The sequence below is a fragment of the Cyprinus carpio genome, chromosome A17, assembly GCF_018340385.1.
Source record: "Cyprinus carpio isolate SPL01 chromosome A17, ASM1834038v1, whole genome shotgun sequence".
NCBI lineage: Eukaryota > Metazoa > Chordata > Actinopteri > Cypriniformes > Cyprinidae > Cyprinus > Cyprinus carpio.
In genome coordinates, this window is record NC_056588.1 from 19,066,142 (window position 1) to 19,087,891 (window position 21,750).

Here is a 21,750-nt window from a genome sequence, read left to right on the forward strand (position 1 = left end):
CAGGATCACACACTCTTTGTCTCAGTATTATGATGGCAATGAATATACTCTAATGGCCTCTGTCTGTTCCTCTTACACACCTCCGCTCAGGTACACCTGTCACCAGTCGACCGCCTCTCCGTCCGCCTCTCTTTCCTCTGCAGATGAATAAGGGAGATCAAACGGTGGGCAAGTTGTTAAAGCCCAAGGTGTTCTGCATAGTACAGTTAAGTCACCTTTACTAAAACTGTACCTAATCATTTGTATTTCTGGAACAAAACTCTAAAACTGTCGTAATCTCAACCCTGAAAAACCTGCCATATGAAATAATAGTCACAAAGTCACACATGTTTTTGTAACATATTTAATACACCAGGCTTTTATGGCTCGTATATTATGACATAGGACGATATGGAGCTCATATTTAGAGGCCCAGACTGAGCCAAAAAGTAAGATGAAATTCTGATAGCTTCTAATGTAAATCAATGAGATATAAAGTATAGGAGACTAACATTAAATAATTTAGACACCAGTGGTCATTCTGTTTCTCCCAATAATATAGCTTTGATGATATATAAATGCTTAGTTTAATGATCAAAGCTCCTTAGTCCCCAAACATATTATTAAATTTTATTGATTTATTTTTTGGAGATGATATATTAAACTTTCTTCAAAAGCCTGATGATTATATTTGATACATTTTTGCATGATTTAAAAAAAAAAAAAAAAATTATGTCTGGATAATCAAATTAATCAAGTTGCTTCAGTCCAGTAAGAGTTCATCTTGAAGCTATTTCTATTTGCACCAACCCTTAAAGTAAACATGAAGGATTGTATTAGACACATCAAAAAAGAATGCATCAGGAATTGTTATAAAAGTAAAGGGTCTTGATCTCCGCCACAAGGAAAAGTTTTTTGTTTGTTTGTTTGTTTGTTTTGTTTTTTCAATTCAATGAAAGACACAGACAAACATTTTGTAATTTCCACCCCCTGGAATAATTCAAATTGATTCAACATTTTTGTTGTCTAGTGCCGTTATATTTAATTCTGCACTTCTCCCCAATGAAGGCTGCATGGTAAATATAAGAAGTGCACTTGTTCAACTCTATAAGAGCTTCTCTGGATAGTGGGCAATTAAGCATTTACCCCCTTGATTAAAACACAGACACACTCACACACACGCACATTTGCACATGCTTGAACCGTCCCTGAACCCTTGCTGCCTAAATCATGTCTGGTCTGAAAAGACCATAGTGGAAAACTGTCTTCCTGTTCTCTCTTTAGTTATGGGATTTACCAGATCGCCAGTTTGACACCAGAAAAAATTCTTAAATTCCTTCTTTTCCTAAGTTTGTGTATTGGTGGCATCTTTTAACATGGGAATGAATACACTAGACAGCTTTAGCGCAGGCTGCTGTGTGACCTCATTATAGGTGTGGAGCCAGACAACAAAAAAAAAACCTTCTTAGGATACTTGCTCTTTTCACATGTTGCATTGTGTCTGCAACATCAAAAGCTCAATTGAGCAAAGCACCGTTCATCTGCAGCTTATTGCTGCCGGCTCACTTTGATTAGCTCACTTTCAGCCCACAATGGACACATATCTCGTTGGAGTGAGACAATGCCTACAAAGCTGATGCTTTAAATCCTTCAAAGCAGTGATCTGATGAATGCATCTGCCTCAAAATACAGTACAGATTGATCTATAGTTTAATATTTGTTCCTAGTATAATTTTAGTCCTTAGAAGATTTTTATTATTATTATTCATTAATGTGCATTTCAAATAGGCCTACTTTTTGGAAATTTTTTGGGTTTTCCATATATTGTCTCAGATTAGAAATATTGCTTTTTTCGTAGTGTCTTAGACTTAGCAAGTTTGACAGAAATAGAAATATCAAATTTAAATACCCAGTTATATTTCTAGTAAATGTCAAAAATTCATTGCCTCTTTTGTATTCTCCCTTACCTTTTTTGTCTGTTTTTTGTTCTATTTTATATAGTTTTTTTATTTTATTTTATTATTATTATTATATCTTATTATTATTATTGTGTGTGTGTGTGTGTGTGTGTGTGTGTGTGTGTGTGTGTGTGTGTGTGTGTGTGTGTGTGTGTGTGTGTGTGTGTGTGTGTGTGTGTGTGTGTGTGTTTTTGCCCCCAACACCTTTCCCCCGTCAAAACCTCATTACCCCTCTTGATTATTTAAAGTGTTTGCTTGACTGACTGACAAATATTAATATTATTAATATATGTAAAACAGAATCTGTCTGTTTTGCAACAAGAGGCACATATACTGTCACCCGACCCAGAGCACTGATACGCTTGGGGGACGGTCGCATCCAGTTGAGTTCACAGGGTCCCTTATGTGGCGTTCAGTGCTTCATATACTCTCTTAAAAATAAAGGTTCTTTATTGGTATCTATGATTTTATGAAGAACCTTTAACATCCATGGAGTCTTTGCATTACACAAAATGATCTTTACAGTTTAAAAAAGTTCTTTAGATTATTAAATGATAATAATAATAATTCACGCTAAGAAAATAAAAAGATTCTTTTAAGAACTGTTTTCTGACAGTTTCTTTGTGAACCCAAAATGGTTCTTTCATGGCATCATGGTGATAGTTCACTTAACTCGACAAATTACCAAATTTAATGCAATTTATTATCAATCAGAGACCTGCAAGCTCTAAATATATGTTGCGATGATTAACATGACAATAAAGGTATTTTGGCTTTATCATCTTCTTAACTATAACCCTTAATAATTATGGTTAGATTAACTGTTGTGTACTTTATACCTGCGAACAAGCATGTGCACCTGACTAATTAAACTTATTAAATAATAATGCCCCAACTCCTTTTTCCTACTTTTTATTTTTATGTTTAACTTGCAGTACTGTGGCAATGTGCAGAGACAGGTGGGTAAATGTCCCTCTGCACATACTGTGAAGCTTTGTGCTCCTTCAACTTCATTTACATTGTTTACATCAAATATGCTATGCTGTTTCTTAAATGATTTTACATTAAACACAGCTTAAATTAACAAAAGGAGTGTATTTGGTAGATTAAAACATTTAATTGCGATTGCATTAAAAATTAGTTAAGCCAATTATGTGAAAATAATTCAATCTCTCAATCAACTCGAAACTAGCTTACAATGAGTTGACTTTTAGATGAACAAACCAGACAAGTCTCTTGTAAACCGTGTGATTGTCACTGGATTCTATCTGAACATAAAAATGTTGAGAGACCTCATATGAGTTTCAATAATTTTACCACATTTTGCTGCATTAAGTAAGCATTTTTTTTATGTTCATGATGTTTATTTATTTATTTACAAAAAGGCTTTGTTTATTTTTATTTAAGCCTATGCCTATTTATGACTAATTAAGAATCCATAGCTCCTTAGGTCAAACTGTACTCAAAGAGCAGACTTTAATAGGCCAATGAAGAGCCTTAATTGTTCAGAGAAAAGCAAGGCCGAGAGCGTTGAGTCGGTGACTCCGGTTGGCTGTCCTGTTGGTGTGGGCGGCCGTTCACATCTTCAGGCATGGCAAGCCTGTGTTTGCAGTTGTCCCTAACAGCGCCGACCAACTCCAGCCCAAACACCTGTGTTTGCTTTTGCGCTCACTCCCCCAATCTTCTCGGTGCAGGTCACATGATCGGCAGATAGCCCCGGCACCATGGGAATACAAAAGCAGGGGCTCTTAGTGCAGTTAATCATTAATGTCAGGCTTCCTTGTGCCCCTCTCTCTTGACGTTGCAGATGTGAATGTTATCTTGCTCATGCATCCAGGTCAGACGTGACTGAGGGTAGCTGCAGGTGAACGTGGCTGATGGAAAGGGTTGAACCAGCAGTTGCCAAATGAAGGGGCATGGCACGACGGTGAAGATGATTGCTGATTGATTGAAATCTAAAAAGAGAAGCATATTCAACATGATTAGAGTGTAAAATATTTGTAAAGTATATATATTTAAAATAATAATAATACAACTGAAGGGAGAATGTGTAAATACTGTATATTCACACATAGCATAATATTACAAGAATACCCATTTTTGGTAACTAAAAATCTGTATTCCAGAAAACACGTTGAAATATAATGTTAAAAATATAGCAGCAACCACTGGGTTTGACATGGTAACTGAGAAATAATAGAATTTAAAGTCCTTTGTGCTGACATGGAACAACACATCCGTCTTTAAGGAATTAAGTTGGCTAAACCACAATCCTGTACTGAAAAGATACTGAGATTGTACTTCTGCCCAAACTTGTTATTGGTTATTCTACAGACCCCAACTACCCCCATACAATTCCCAGATGCACATACAGTTAAAATTAAAGGTTCTTAAAGGGGGCTCACAGAAATGCCATAGAAAAACCATTATGGGTTCCGCAAAGAACCATTATTTTCTTAGTGTAAAGAACATTTTAATCATCAAAACATACTTTTTCACCATGAAAAAAAATAAATATTTAAATAAATAAATATTGTGTAATGGAAAGTTTCCATGGATTTTGAAGGTTCTTCATGGAACCATAGATACCATACAGTACCTTTATTTTTAAGAGTGTGGACATGTTGTTGGGTTTAACATACATTCAAGTCTGGTTTTCAGAGGTAACAGAGGTGTAGTATGTCCATAGTTAATCATTCCTAACAATAAAGGTGTATATCAATCAAAAGTTTTAGGCAGATGTTAAAAAACTAAAAGTACTCAGCATAGTTCTACCCTGGCTATATAAATGTAGGTCTGAGGTTAAAATTTGTTTGTGAGTTACCTGTGCATTGCCATTGTATATTCTTGTTGTAGTAGAATTATTTGCTTTAAAACAAATATTACTTATTCATTATTATTATTATTATTATTATTAATCATAATAATAATAATAATAAAAACAATAATATTGAAATATGTGCAATCCAAGGAAAAGGCAAACCTGTAACTTAAATTATATGTAGAAACATCACTGAACCCACAATGTTCAGACATCCTGCCAGATTTACACCACACACTGTTTGTTTGTTCACCCTGGACGCTAACGATAAGAGCTTGGAACATGAGTTCACCACAGAAATCACTAGTTAACCAGAGCATGCTCCCCCCGTCCTCTGAAGAAACTCCCACCCACACACAGACATGCATTACCACACTGCTCCTGTCAAAGAAATAAAAAGCGGATTATGAGGCATATTTCCTGAGCCCGGGCCAATGGGGAAATAAATAGTTCATTTGTTGAGTCAGAGCAGGCCCTAACCGTAGTGCGCTTTAAACAAAGGTGTCTGTTTACCAGCAGCAGGTAGAAGATGGATAGCTGGTTAAACATTGCTGGCATACCTGGCCGGTGCCATGGGCCGGTCAATGAGACCTACTGAGGGGACATTGTGTGGCTGAGTCTTATCTCTGGTGTACTCTTTGAGACCAGACCTGTGAGTGAGCAAAAGGAACATTTGAAGAGATACAGATTATAATGTTTGGGCTTTGGGCTAATGTATATAGCCAAGCTGTTATCATTTAGCATTTCTCAAAAGAATTTGGAAGAAAATTGTTGGAAATATGTGGAATTATGAAGCAGGGTTAAAAGATGACAAATGCAAAACATTTTCAATGTTCTTTAAGAGCTTGACTAGTGGTCATCTTTTTACCGGTTTTACTTTTATTTTTAAATAATAATAAATAAATAATGCTTTGTGTATATATATATATATATATAATATATATATATATATATATATATATATATATATATATATATATATGCAGTTCCAAGTTTTAGAAGGGACATACCTGGCACTTAATTTTATTTCATATTTGGCCGCATTTTTCAGAGCCTTATATCTAAATAAACTTATTACTCAAACCTTTCACAGCTCATGGTCTCTCATGTAATGCATTACCAAAATACTGTATCACTTTTACATTTATTTTAGCACTTGGGTATACGTAAAAGTTCTTCAGCAGGGTGTGTTTTTATTCGTGTGTGTTCCCATAACCATATCCTTGGCATGTTCCGGTACTTGCTAATCACCCAGATTTTGTGTGTTTCATCTTATATGAGTCAGTCGTTCTCAGCCATTTCTGTGCAGTAGAGATCTGAGTCGTGTTTCAACACAGCGATTCTCAGCACCCATAAATTACACAGTGGTGGCAACTTAAAGAGGTGCTGAACAGCCATGAACAGAGCTTTACTTTACTATCAGTGAAGCGTAAGACTGCACTATCCCACACACGACCTGTTCACACACACTCACACAAACGTGCATGCATACATACATCCACTCACATATTTACAAATAAAAAAAAATAAAAAACATAAAACACAAATGAATCTTTTTACCTTATTTTTTCAAAGCCATTGAAGGTATTATTACTATTTTGGGTTTCATTCAAATCCAACATCCTTGTGACCGAAATCTGTCATCTTTCATGAAATCCCATAGCTTAAACCATTTTATGCACTAATGCATCAGTATTAGTCTATGAGTCATGACAAGAATGAAACGACTCTTCTCATCATCTTCTAGTTGCCTAATACGTCCATAATTCCATATTATTTTTCTGATGTGTCCTCAATGTTAGAATAGAGAATTTAAAATACTGTGGTAAGAATAAAAAAAGAAAAAAGAAAGACAAAAATTATCAGCGGTCAACCTAATTTACTTTAAACTGACTATAGGCTGTATTGTGACGTACATAGAAAAAAAAACTCAAACCCACATGCTCAAAAAAGAGTATAAAAAAATGAACACAAAAGAACAGAATGCATACTGCAGTGTAAAACACATATGTGGTCAGTTAACCTAAAAATCACACTTAAATATAGTCAAAAGTCAAAAATATTACTCAGTATGACTGCAACAAACTGATCATATTAGTGTGCGTTTTAAGGATTAGATCAGAAATAGGGAATAATGGTAACAGTTATATGGGTAACAATTTACAACAAGATCTCATTTGTTAACATTAATTAGAACAACAATTAGTTAGAGCAACAATCATGAATCTTAGTTCATGTTCAATACATTTTTAAGAGCAAAAACTGTATGTGTTAACATTAATGAACTTAAATGAACAAGCAATGAACACTTGTGTTTTTATTAACTAACATTAACAAAGGTTAACAAACACTATAAAAATACACTGCTCAGCGCTAGTTTATGTTAATGCATGAACTAATGTTAACAAATGAGACCCTATCAGAAAGTGTTAGCATTATGTTTACTACTTTTTATGGTGTGCAATCACAACAAAGAAGCACATGAGCTCTGGAACAGGTTTTTTCTTTCTGAGCAGCCATCGCATTGTCATCCCTCTTTCTTTTTTACTGATCAAAGGAGTCATGTGAATGGTTTTCTTTTGCTACCACTCATTTGTGAAACACATCAGAGATCAGAGAGCTACTGTATCATTAGCACACAGCCCATATTAGAACCCTTATACTAGACAAGATAAGGCATTGCCCTCAAACCGCAGTCTTGACCCTCTTTTTGCCTCAGCCATACCCCTTAAATGAGAGCACATGCAGAGGTGAAGCCCGGCCATGGAGATATACGAGCAATATGTAGCATGAGCATGTTTGTTCCCTAAATTAAGAAAAGCCATGCAAAAGTATCTAAATGACCATACAGTACAACATACAATGAGAATTAAACACATGGGGCAGCTGGACTCTTATCTGAACGAAACCCAGCAACAAAGGAGCCCTAAGACTAAGAGGCTTGATGCATGGGAAAGCTATGGGCCAGCTATTGTGATTGCCCTTCTGCTGAGTAAATAGTCCAAACTGTTCATTCCCCGTCTTCCATTCTCTCGCCGGCACATTGTTTGTGTCCTTGCATTTCATTCGGCAAGGAAGATTGCTCTCAGGCCCAGTGAGCAAACAGTCCAGAAAAGAGCCGGCTATCTTCTGCTGTTCCCAGGAGAACTAGCATTTTGATTTGGGCTCCAAGCTGTCAGAGGATTGGAGAGTTGATGTCAGGGTGCCTGAATTAATTGCTTTAAGCCGAGGAGGGGGCTGACAGCGTTTATCACCAACTGTTCAGTAAGATGTTTCCTCGCAATTATGCCCTCGACTTCGGCCGTGAGCTCCTCAGTTGTCAGCTATTATATTTTAGAGATGCAGGATGCCGCAGGACTCAGTTAAGAATCTGGACTAAATAACCTTAAACGTATCTGTGTGGGAGGTTATTATTCATTAAGAACGTACTGAAATTCAGATTCTGCTGGATATTACACTAGCAGAAACACCAGATCACACAACCTGTTCTGTTGGCATTTTCTGTTTCAGGTCAAATGCAATTCAAATATTAGTGTCTATTTTTCCAAGTGCAACATTCTTCCAAGCCAAACGACAATTCCTAAATGTCACAAAGGACATATAGCTGTTGCTTCGAGTACCATTTAACAGCTTAAATGAATTGTAAACTTATTGTGTTCTTGTCCGTTACCGTCAAAGGGCACCTCAAATGCTAAATAATTCATCTTCCCTATTCCCATCTTTCCCTTTTTCTATAGCTTCCATAGAGAGAGCATTTGCATCTTAAAGGCAATATGAGTCTTATCCTGTTGCATAAAAGGCACATGGATTTGTTAAGATTATGAACCGCCTCTCATATTTGTCTCACTGCTCATATCCATCACCTGATTTGCTTCAAAGGTGGCATAATTGCAAGGCATCCTCCAACAATGCTTTGTTTTGCATGTAAAAATGGCTCTGAGGATGATTTGCATTGGTATAGGTCTGCACTGGTTGTAGAACGGTCTATGGGAAGAGTGACCTCAATGATGAGTTGAGCCTTTTAAACTTCCTAATACACAGTTATGGTAACGGTTGCTGCTAGTAATGTTGCCAGTAACAAACATACATAGCCTGTACATCTTTTCTTTTTTAATTCTGTTCTTGTTGTTTTTTTTTTGTTTGTTTGTTTTTTTTTAACAACACTCTGTGTTAGAGTGCAACAGTCAGGTTCTATAAAGTAAAATAAATATATATATAATCCATTAAGTGAGCAGTCTTGTACATTTTTATTTATTTATTTATTTATCTAGTTATTATATTTTCAAACCTTTCAATAGTATTTTTTTTTTTTTTTTTTTTTTTTTGCTTCAAATTAAACTTTGTAATGTTGTGATTAATCTTGTATCTGGTTGGTTTGATTCATGGCTTATAACATTTCAACAAAGTTTTAAATCCCATGGGAAAAGGAGTGGAAAAAATAAATCCGGGACCATTGCCACTGAAAAAGTGGACGAACACCAATGCACTCTGTTTCGTGTGTTTAAATGCATCTTTTCAAGGTACTTTAATTCATGCTTGAGAACTATTGATATGCTATTCATGGGAATCAGCAATTGAGTTGCTTTTCTATTACAGTTAAAGGTACTCTTCTAGTGGTTATTATAGTTTTTAATCTGGCTAAGGGGCCTCATTAACATTATCACTACTTCATGCTATGCATCGCTTCTGTAAATTGGAAAACAAAGACATGCTTGCAGATAATAAATTGTCCAAAACAATGAGGAAAGCTCTTGATCTGACAGGAAATTGAATTAAACTGCCTGCTATGTGGCTGTCAGCACGAGGAGAGGGGTTAAACATTGTGTGTCAGGGGACCACTACTGTGTAGCATCTGAGAGTATAATCTGTTCTAACGTAGCAGAGGCTCCTCCGGGCTTTTTAACAGGCAACACCCAGACATTAATCTCTTTGTGATAAATGCATTTATACTGGATTAAACTGAAGATTGCCTTTAGTTTGAGAAAGGGTTGATGAATTATTTAGGTCTGAGTTGGGGGACTCTTGCTGTGGAGTCTCTGGGGACAGTGTGAGTTGAGATCCTGGATATGTATTTATTAGTAGGTTAAATCGGATTTGATCAAATGAAAGAACATCAACTGATATTTGCTCTCCCATCATGTTTTCTCATGTCTACATTTGTTTAGTGGTTTACCAATGTAAAATGAATACTGTTCATATATAAAGGAGCTTTATAAACTGTCTTCTTCATCAGGTTTCACATTGCAACAGTTATAATAAACTTAAAGAAGCATCACTACACTTAACTCTTAAATCCTGCAGCCAGATTTGTTTGTGTGTGTGTGTGTGTGTGTGTGTGTTTATTCTCCATGAATGCTTGAGGAAAAAGATTCTCATGTATGTTGCATGAGTATGTCCATCGCTTCTAAATAAATGCAGAAATCACCTTTGTGTCATACTCCTCTCACGTACAATAAATTGGACATGCTCTATCTTGGAATAACCTATCGCCTTTACCATTTTGGCACTGGGAACATATGCAGGACACAATCTGATTCGCTTTTGTTATGCAGGGAATCGCACAGGGGCATCTGGGCTTGTTTGCCTTTGGTGAGAAATGGAGATTGGTTCGGAGGTCTGAATGAATTGCTGGCGTCTGTGTTTATTGCTTTCATTAAGATTTAATGAGTCAAGTGTCCTTCCCAGTGACTTAGATTTTACACACAGCATTTGACCACAGGAAATGTTGGGCAAGTCTGTGAACTATTGGCATCTGTACCATGTAGACATGTTTGTTAATGTAAGTGATAGGAAATAGCATAGCTGACATCAACATTGTCATTTCTTATTTAACATCCTACTTATTTCACTCATAAATGGAATCTGGCATTTATTCAGGCAATTTTATCCCTAAAAGATGCTGATGTTTAAGCAATAAATCAGGCGAATGGCTTTGTTGAATGGACATGTGGTTTGGCCTGTACATCTCAGCAAGAATTTCACACCAAGCTGTTGGATGAGTGGGAACACAGGCCAGAACCATTACACTCTTACACTATTTCCGCTGCATTCATCATGATTCTCTGACCACAACACCTTGACAGACATTTAATAACAGCTAGACAATTATACAGCCTTTTTAAGCTAAAGAATAATAGACAATGTTCTTATTCAGAGTGTCTGAATGGTTAGGCATGTACATGACATTAAAAGCAATGTGAGATTAAAAAAAAAATGATAATGATACATTTCAAACCAATTTAAAACAATGCCACCTACTCATCCCATTAATTCCTATAGTAAATTGCTCAAGAAATGCTCATGAGTGTTTTATTTTAAAAACTAGTCAGCTCGTATCATGTTGATAATGACAAACTTAACCAGCTTGAACAGCTCCAACAACATATTTATATCATCTTAAGGGTTTAGGTAACATGCATTATCTCACATGAAATGCTAACATTTCATTAGAGGTCAGAAAACATGTATTTTTCCAGCCAAAGAAATGTGCACTTCTATGGTGAATTAGATAAGATGGCATGATTCACCTAAACAATTGCTGTGTTGAATTTCTCAAAACAAATGTACATCTGATCAGATTATTGACTTAAAGAAACAGAGATGTATCTGTTCATGCTCATAATATTACTCAGATTATATCATTAATTATATATATATATATATATATATATATATATATATATATATATATATATATATATATATATATATATATATATATATATATATATATATAAGAACAAGTAGTGCAATTTATTGTTAAGGTAATATAAAAGCATACTCCACATTTTATGATTTTAAAAAGAAAAAAAAATATATAAAAGTATGAAAAGCTATTGTTACTTATTCGTTGTTATTTTGGGGGAAAACTGTCCTTTTTCCAAAGTACGCAACCAGTTCAACGTCATCTTTAGGAAATAAAGCGTGTGCTACAATGTTTTCTCTCTGACTTTGTTATAGCTACAGGTAGACCAACTGATAAATATGAATTACTATCAACAACATTAAAAAAATAAATAAATAAAGATATATGGTTTAGATTTTATCGCAATTTAAATGGAAAATAGCTTTATAAACTATTTTATTTCAGCGAGCATTAGTATGCGACTATATATATATATATATATATATATATATATATATATATATATATATATATATATATATATATATATATATATATTCGTGGAAATATAATGTGGAATTATTAATTTTGTTATTCTTTTTTTATGTGTATTTAGCCTATTAATATTTTATCATAATCTGTTTAACGGGAGAATTGTGCACTAGTTCTACATGTAACCGTAGCCTACATATTGCGCAGCGTTTAAAACCTCTTAAAGACTATTCCAAAGACTAGCCTAATCCTATTCGGCATATTGCAGTGAAACTGCCTTTCTAACTTTAGGGTGTAAGATTAGGCGTCTGTGTTGAGTATTTATATAGTGTGGGACAGCAGCAGGATTAAGAGTATTTGGTCTCAAATCGGGGTAGTGCGAACGGTCCCTCCCCAGCAATGGGTTAAAGCGGCATTACAGCTTGTAAGATGGGTGTCCCGCAGATCTCCCTGGAGACCAGCTCCACTTGGGTGTTCCAGGACTGAGTAGAGAGTAAAATACGTGCTAAAGCCAGTTAGATGCCACCATACACTGTCATGCAGTTCGGATTTGACTAGTTCCTGTTTTTCTTTTTCTTTTTTCGTTCCCAAATTAGCTAATTTTGTGGTTTAGGTTACAGTGTCAGTTGTTAATGTGCGTTCAATTCAATCCAAATAAATAAAAATAAATCAAAGTTTCATTCCCATTCATGTAATTGTGCATTACGAACTATTTGTTAACCATATTCGGCCTGCATTAAGTTTGTAGTTACGTGACGTTGCTACTTATGAAAGTTAGGGCGATGCCCATAGCTCTCCTTGAGAAACTTTATACTCTTAATGAGAATTTTGAGGATCAGTTGTTTACACTCCGACTTTCATTTGCAGTATGATATGCAAATTGGACAACTCCGACGAAAAGCAATTAAACAGGGTTACCTAAGTGAGAAGGGAAAACACGCCAAGGAAAATCTGATCTCGTTGCTATAACAACAATAATAGTTCGATTTTTAGGATTTTCAGCTTTTTAAAATACTGGATATAAATATAAATATAATCCAAATATAAATATGTTTTAGATCTTACTTTTATATTGCATCCTTGAAAGTAGCCTACACTATCTAAAGGCAGCTTGGACTTTTTCATTCCAGGCCTCCTGTCTTAGATACATAGTCACAAGTAAATATGGGCAATATGATAATAATAATAAATTATTGTAATAGTGTTGTTTTTTTTTAAATAAAAAATAAATAAAAATAAAAACATTGTACAGAATCGACAGATAATCTGAGAAGCTACCATTCCTTTTATTTTATATATATATATATATATATATATATATATATATATATATATATATATATATATATATATATATATATATATATATATATATATATATATAGGCTATATATTGTAGACCTGTTCTTTCTATAAATTTACATGGTAAGGCTATTTTGGCTGATGTCAAACATTAGATTAGATTGTATATTCATGTTGATGGCTGTTGTTATTTGTGTCTCTGGAACGATGTAAACAGACCAGAAATTCGCCAGAAATTTTCTTCTTGGTTGTCGAAAATAATTGAATTTGTAGAACATTTCGCTTTCGTTAAATGCGAGTCGTGTACGAGCGTAATTTGGTTGCAAAGACTATGCGTTTATTTCGATAACAAGTTTGTCCGATAAAAAAAAAACACACTTCTGTATATCTGAGAACTCCATTTGATGGGCTGCGTTTATTGGCACGGCAAAACCCGTGCAAGTCTTCTGCAGTATCACTGGTATCAATCAGCTGGACTAGCCATCTGACAGTCGGCTGAAAGAGCCCCTTAACATCAGCACTTGAGCTGTGTCTGTCCAAGCGTCGATCTATATTTCCCCGAAATCAAAGTTGCACGCACAAACCTCCGATATGAAATCCCTATTAAGTCAAACACACGGCATGCATCGAAAGCCTCAGCAGTGGGCTGGATTTAATGATGAAAATGTTCGTACCTGGAGCCTGCAGAACGGTATCGGAGCCTCTCCCGCTGCCTTCTGCACAGAGCTGGAAGCCTCGCGGCATTTATTTGAGCTCAAACTCTGTCACTGTTGACTTTAGCAACAAAGCAAAGATTTCACTGCCCCGCTAGTTTAAAAAAAAAAAAAAAAAAAAAAAATGATTATTTTACCAAGATATCGATCAGCGCGCTATAAAAATTCAGCCTAGCATTATGTCCAAAACTAGGGGCACCGAAATTTAATTTCTGTGTAAATTTACCTAGAAGTGACGTGCTCTTATTCAAAGTTTACACTCGTGTGATTTGATTGCTCATGTACACATGCTATATGTATTAATACCGCCTTTTTTATTGTTTACCAGTTTTTGTTTATTCGCAGATCATGGGGGTTTGAAATACAATGGAATGGACTGAAAACTAAAAACACAGAGGTAACAAAACCAGGCCTTCTTTGCCATTATTCAAGTTGAAGGAGAATTCACATAGTGTACACATTCATGTGATACCCCAGGGGGATGATTTGTTGGCCACAGATGACTTCTTGATCTGCAAGTTTACTATTAAAAGGAGAAAGCCTGTAACAACTTCTGTGTTTCGGACCAGCAGTGCGAGGCCTGTCAAATATGCCCCCGAACATTTCTGTGTCTGGTTTTAGTTAGGACTTATTTTTCCTGTTATTTGTTTGTTTTTTGTTTTTGTTTTTTTTTTCTGTTATGTTTTTGTTTGTTTTTTTTTTTACATCAGAGGGGTCTCAAGTCGGAAAGAAACGAGAGACTTCGTAAAGATGACAGAAGATTATTATCAAATCAAATCAAAGTTTATTTATAATGCACTTTTTTAAAACAACAATTGTTTTCCAAAGTGCTGTACAAGCATAACCAAAGTAAAATAATTTTACACATAAGATAAATAACAAACAATAACACTAACCAAATACATAAAAACAGCTCACAAGCTGAGTTAAATGCCAGAGCATAAAAATAAGTTTTAAGACTGCATTTAAAAACAGCAAATGTTTGGGCCTGCCTAACATTTAGAGGAAAGTTATTCCAAAGCTTTGGGGCTGCAACAACAAAAGCCCGGCCACAATATTATTGTTATTATTATTATTATTCAGTAATGTCTAATAATGATAATAATAAAAAATGCTAGTTTTCATTAAATATTTGTTGCAAAACTGGCGAACTGTTATAATTTATAGAGCATATATTTTACGACATTTTTTATTTTTACATCAGAGTCTCGCCTCTAATTCGTAAACAAGAGACAGAAATAGGCTTGGGTTTTTGATTTATTTTTGTTATAACTCATTTAAAAGATATTTTGTCATATATATATATATATATATATATATATATATATATATATATATATATATATATAGTGTGCATGTATAAATAAATATATATAATTATATAGATTATGCAAATAATTTGTCTTTGCCTTGGGTTTCTCGCTTCATTTTGTTGTCATGTGACTAGTTGTCGCTTTTTTACTTAAAATGCAATACATATTTAAAGGCATTCGGATATAACTAATACTGATTATTTGGGGAATTTATTAATGTTTTGAAGAGTTTGTAATTAAAAGCATTTTAGCTTAGTTCATTTATCAGAAAAAAAAAATTCTGTTTTTATTGTTGATTTATTATTTCAGGTTAGGTTGAAAATAGCAAAAAATTAAAAAAAATAAAAAAAATAAAAAATAAAAAATAATTTAACTGTGGCAGCTAATTTGTAGCCCTCACAACTAAGTGGTGTGTATGTGCAAATATATATATATATATATATATATATATATATATATATATATATATATATATATATATATATATATATATATATATATATATATATATATATATATATATATATAGATAGATAGATAGATAGATAGATAGATCATTCGTTGAGCAAAATTACATGTATTGTTGTTGTTGCTGTTCTTGACGACACGACACAAATGAGTGAAAATCAGAATTGCGAAAAAAAAATCCAAATAACACTTTAATATAGATTCTGTTCTTGTCATCAACTACAAGAATACACATTTACAAGCCATAAATAAGTTTACACAAGTGATTGAAGAACTTCAATCCGTCCGCAGTTCTTCGGTGTGATTTTGGTCCATTTTCAAAAGCCGCCTCGAAGAGTTCGTCACATTGTCAACATATCTTTTACAAAATAATTACTAACGAACATCTAAATTAACGGGGAACGTCAAAAATCAGAATACATATACACAAACATTTTACAAATGTACAAATTGTCACAAGGTCCATGAGAGTTTAGGAAGAGTTCAGGATGGGCCTGGAGTACACACCTTGATAGTACGATGTGTCCGGCGAATCCAGGCCTGCTTTGCTCGCCATAGAGCCCATGGATAACGCGCCGGCCATCGGAGAGCCGTAACCGTAATGCATCACTTGCTCGTATGTCTTTAGGTCCATTTTGTGATGTTGTTGCTCCGAGGACATGAGGTTGTTGATGGAGAAGGGATGATTGAAAGAATAGTGATGTTCTGGCTTCAGGTGTCCATCATGTGCCAAAACAGAGTGATGTTGAGCCAGGAGATGCTGCGCTTGAGAGGTCGGGGAGTCTGCGTGGTCCGGGCTCATACCCTGAGCCGACTTCATGTCAGACAGGGATCTTTTGTGCTCGTTGCTAGACGAGTTGGAATGAGGAGATTCGTTCCCGTTGCAGCTCTCAGAGCTGCTGTTCGAGCCGCCCTCCGAGGTTTTCCGACCCGGCTCCTTGCTCATTTTCTTGTCGCACTTGAAGCGCTTTTGCCTCCTCAGATAGCAACCGTTTTCGAACATGTTTCCGGAATCGGGATGAAGGGTCCAAAACGAACCTTTGCCCGGCTTATCCGGGGAGCGCGGCACTTTCAGGAAACAGTCGTTGAAGGACAGCGAGTGGCGGATAGAGTTCTGCCAGCGCTGTTGGTTCTGTCGGTAAAAAGGGAAAAGGTCCATTATCCACTGATAGATCTCACTGAGGGTCAGCATCTTACTGGGTGACTGCTGGATGGCCATGGTTATTAGAGAAATGTACGAGTAGGGCGGCTTGGCGTGCGTGTAGCTCCTCCGGTAGGTCTTCGGGTCTCTTGATCTGTTTATGGTCGACTGGCCATACATGGGGCTCATAGCGTTCATATTACTGTAGGAGGTTAAGGCGTTCATGGAGGGCGCTTGCGCTGCCATGGGGTTCATGGTCGGACTCAGGGCTGCGCTCATGCCCGTCATCCCCGCGCCCATGCCGGCCATCGCTCCCGTGCCGGGAGACATGCCGGTCATTGAAGGACTCATACCCGTGTTGACATAAGACATGTTCATGGTGTTAGCTGCTGTCATGTTTGCGGTCGAACTCATTCCGGACATAGTCATGTAAGTGTTCATGGAGTTCATTCCCAGTCCGGTGTTCATGTTGCTCACCGAGGTGTAACACTGCGAAAGAGATCAGACAATACGATTAATTAGGCTACAATGCAACTCCGAGCGGTACATGTTTAGAATCGTTGGCTTCGCTAAATTGAAAAGAGAAACATCAGAAAACAGAGTTTCCTAAAAGATTTTTTAATTGTAGCATATAACTAGTTTCATAAAGAACCGTTTTTTTTTTTTTTTTTTTAATAGTTCGTTTTGTTGGGGTTTTAAAAAAACGAATTCATCTGGAGATAATGTGTCATAAGGGTGTTACTAATGTGAAAGTCTTTTCGGGAGGCAAATAGAAGATCCCAACATATTAAAGGAAACCCCAGCTGTAGTCGATATTACCACCACTCAGAAATTTAAAACCAAGAACAAGTAAGCTATTTGTTTAAAAGTCAAATGCCCGGTTATTTTCGCTGTCGAACGCCCGGTGTTGTTGAAGAAGAAAACCCATGCATTCGTCGGTATCCATAATTGGAAATGAAAAGTTTGCATTGCATGTCAAGCACAACTTTAGTGCAGGGCGTCGAGATGATGGGGGAGGATTTGGAGGCGCCTCAAGTCAATATTTGATCTCAAAGTTAATATTATCTCAGGGCTAATATTGAGTTGTATAAAACCGGATCGGATTTCGACGAGGAGAAAAAATACATATATATTTATTTAGGTGAGTTACCCACCTCGGGCTCTCCGTAGTAAGTGCTCCAGTCAGCTGCGTGTTCGTGTCCCTCCATTTTGACAGCACCGAGCATCCTTGAAAAAAGTTTCTCCTACTTTTCAAAACGCTTCCCCACACGAGAAATGCTGTTATTGTGGGTCCTTTGGCAGCCAAAAGGTGGTTGTTGGGGACCACGGGATACACTCGTGTCGTCGTCGTGCTCTCCTCCTGTCAAGGGCTGGCGCATGTGTGTATGTGTGTGTGTGTGTATCTGAGATGACTGCAGTTGAAATGACGCCTGCTGCTGGCTCTTAACGCTGTGATATAGCTCTGTGCGCCCGGGCGAGCCTCCAATCCCTACTGCTTCACTCGGCCCCTATTTGAATAATCTGCTCACACCTAGGCGTGAGACTTCTCCATTTGCCCCCCTATTGTACACCTGCACAGCTTGAAAAGAGCAGCCCCATTTGAAAAGATTCATTATATCCTAATCTTATTGTATTCCATCGGGAGAAAGGGGGAATAGAAGTTTGGACTGCTGGCAGAGGAGTGGTTTGAAATCGCATCCATGTAAAATTGGGGAGGATGGGTTTAAGAATGCCAGCACCTCTGGGTGTTCTATATTCTTTATTCAGATTATTCAACTGTCCGAGTGTTTTTCATTTCATAGTTCTTAAGCAATATTTTATTCACAATCAATGGGAAGCAATTGAAAAAAAAAAAGCATGATCTATCTGAGCAAATCCATTTCACTTTTATTATTATTAGACTATTATTATTATTATTATTATTATTATTATTAACAGTTTTTTTAACCATTTATCGGTAATACATTTTATTTTTAGAGCTAAGTATACAAGTCCAATAAACATAATATTTATCTGATCATTGAATTTGAAAGTATTTGTAAAGCTGTATTTATTTGTATTTTATATATATATATATATATATATATATATATATATATATATATATATATATATATATATATATATATATATATATATATTGTGACATATATAAATAGGACGGCTGTGACATAGGCCAGATCGAAACGTTTGTTCTAAAAATCTTTTCGCCTATTTTGAATTAATTTGTTTACCTGCGCTCTAGTTTATGTAACTAATAGCGGTGCGCAGTTTGCTAATGTAAGAGCAGGTCATCGGTGTTGATTCTGCAGAGCTCAGAGGCAAGATTTGATTGCCTTCATTAAACAAAGTAGCCTAACATTTATACACTTTGTTTGACTATCCACGATATTTAGCTGGTGGTGGTTTGGTGCACAGGCTGAGGACAGCGAAAATAAAATAAAAAATACCTGAAGCCTACTACAAAACAATTGCTTATATTTTGATATCCTTTGGCCTTTGATAGCTACGCATCTCTTTTTTTCTGTGGAAAAAAAAGAGTGCGCCCTCTCTTGGTCTACAAATTGATTTTCCACAGAAACAATTGATGCTCAGTTGTTAACACTTTGAAGCAAAGTACTGTACGTGGGAAGGTTTTTTTTTTTTTTTTTCATTTAATGTTTAATAGATCACTATTTAGTTGCATTCAAACATGTCACGAAATTGTCTATGTATTTTCATACTCCGGTGTATAGATGAAATACTGATCTTTTAGGCATTAATAAATGAATAATTTAATATAAAAAATGACACAAAAATTATAACGGTTATTGTTCGGTATCAGTTCGTTTTATAAACACATTTATCTAAATTTGCAAGCTTAACATTACCATTCCCTATTTTAATCAAATAATAAGCCTGTTTCTTAAAATAATCACCTCTTTTTCGAATTGACACGTGCCTCGACAGAATTAATGGTGTAGGATCAGATTTAGTGCGTATTTGCGTACGACAGGGATACACTTTGCAAATATAATCACGGAGTTTATTTGGACCTGTGTATTGTGTAAACGGTGTAAGACTGACGTGCTCACAGAGACCGCGAAACGCGTGCAACATCGCCGAACAAATAACGTTCAGCAAATTCGTAGCAATTTCTTTTTGTGGTTTAACATTTTGTATGCCACTGCACATCTTAAACGATGGTGGTTATGAAGGCAACCCTTCTTTAACAACAGGCAATGATATATTGTAACAGTAACTCAATTAATACTGGGTCATCGCTGCAAATTAAGACTTTATTTATGCTGATTATGTATCTTGAGTGGGTAACTCCTGAAGTTAGTAAAAATAAGTATTCCTTCCGTTTAAATGGAATTGTCCGTCTTTAAAATGTGGGCAAATGGATCTACTTCTTGTGTTTTGCATATTCACATTACATTGATTTGACCTCCAGTCATTTTTGTAGATGCCATTTTAATTATTAAAGACTGAAAAGTTTGATAATGCTGGACCAGTTGTAGTCATCACAAACCTGTTCCATATTATCAGCCATATGTATTAGGCATGTTCGTTCCGTTTTTATTATTAAATTATTTTCTGAGTGAAAACCAAATAATAAAAAAGAGCAGTATAATTTGCCAGCTGTGTGTGTGTGTGTGTGTGTGTGTGTGTGTGTGTGTGTGCGTGCGTGTGCCTACCACATCTTCTAAATGTTCATTTTGGTCATGGAAATTAATAGCACAATTATAGTAATCCTCATAACATTAAATGTACTGTTTTATTCAGTCTAACAGAAAGCATTGACCAACCACCAATTTGAGACAAATAGAAGAAAGTTGCCTTAATACACAGAGCTCTCATATGACACCATACTGAGTATTTGACAGCACCTCAGATTCTCTGAATACTGAGTCACTACAACATTGTCCAGTTGTCCAGATCTAAATCATGCCATTTATATGAACAAGCTATGACAGGCATTTTTTTATTCAATTTTTCCAAGCTATACTAAACTAGGTAACTAGTCTTACCTAATTAAAAAAAAAAATGCAACTATGCCATTTGAATTACATGGCACAATGTCCTCCAGGATTATTTTGTTTGAAGTTAATTATTAATGGACAAGGTACAGACTGTGAACACATTCTGTGTAGAAGGTCACTATCTTGTATTTGGTGGAAATGCAGAAGGACCATGTCTTTGAGTAAACACACCACGTTGGAGCATAGGCCTATACTTTGTGCCTGACTGAACTTGGGTTGGCACATGTCACATGTCTCTCAAAATATCACACTCCAAACCAATACAATGGCAAATCTTTTAGTTATTTTGTAGAGGAATTCTTTTTTTCTCTCTCTCTAAAGCATTAGTATTTTCTCAGATTTTTCATCATGCAATTCAGCGCACTCTCTGTGTTGCGTGTTGCAATGTACTGTCACTGTGGGTGGCACCTTGGTGATCCTCCTCAATCTCATACGTTAGGGCCTGTATTCTCAGTAAATATTGTCATGGAATCTTTAAACTTCTCGACCTCCATTCTCCTTTTTGCCACTAGGAATTCATATTCGAGATCATAGAGAAGTCAGGATATTTTTAAGCTACTAGACCCAGTCTTAGATAGATAGATAGATAGATAGATAGATAGATAGATAGATAGATAGATAGATAGATAGATAGATAGATAGATAGATAGACAGACAGACAGATAGATGGTCAGTAAAAGTGAGGCAGCAGGGTTTCATTGAATTCCCTGCTGTTATTTGCAGGAATGTGTTACTTGGAGCTCCTCTTTCAAAGCTTTTGAACCACAAAAGAGGCCTTTAAACAAACCTATGTTTGTTCTAATTTTCTCTTTTTTGCCATTTGCACTTTTACCCCATCATTTATCTGATGGAACACAAAAGGGCCAGCAGGTTAAGCTTATGATTCATCTGTGTGAAACCGATAACTGGATCT

At 35.8% G+C, this 21,750-nt stretch overlaps 1 protein-coding gene and 1 long non-coding RNA gene across 2 annotated transcripts; both read right to left on the reverse strand.

Annotated features, from left to right (window-relative positions):
* Positions 1 to 1,269: 1,269 nt before the first annotated feature.
* LOC109096536 lies at positions 1,270 to 15,168 on the reverse strand. The gene is made up of 2 exons (XR_006162172.1): positions 13,852 to 15,168; positions 1,270 to 3,892 (listed from the first exon to the last, which is right to left on the reverse strand). It is a non-coding gene; the product is annotated as an uncharacterized LOC109096536 (long non-coding RNA).
* Positions 15,169 to 15,844: 676 nt separating this feature from the next.
* Positions 15,845 to 18,370, reverse strand: LOC109096535 (forkhead box protein A2). The gene is made up of 2 exons (XM_042774331.1): positions 17,967 to 18,370; positions 15,845 to 17,301 (listed from the first exon to the last, which is right to left on the reverse strand). Exons 1-2 carry the CDS (start codon positions 18,036 to 18,038, stop codon positions 16,144 to 16,146), a joined length of 1,230 nt encoding a protein of 409 aa, XP_042630265.1. The 5' UTR covers positions 18,039 to 18,370; the 3' UTR covers positions 15,845 to 16,143.
* Positions 18,371 to 21,750: the final 3,380 nt, after the last annotated feature.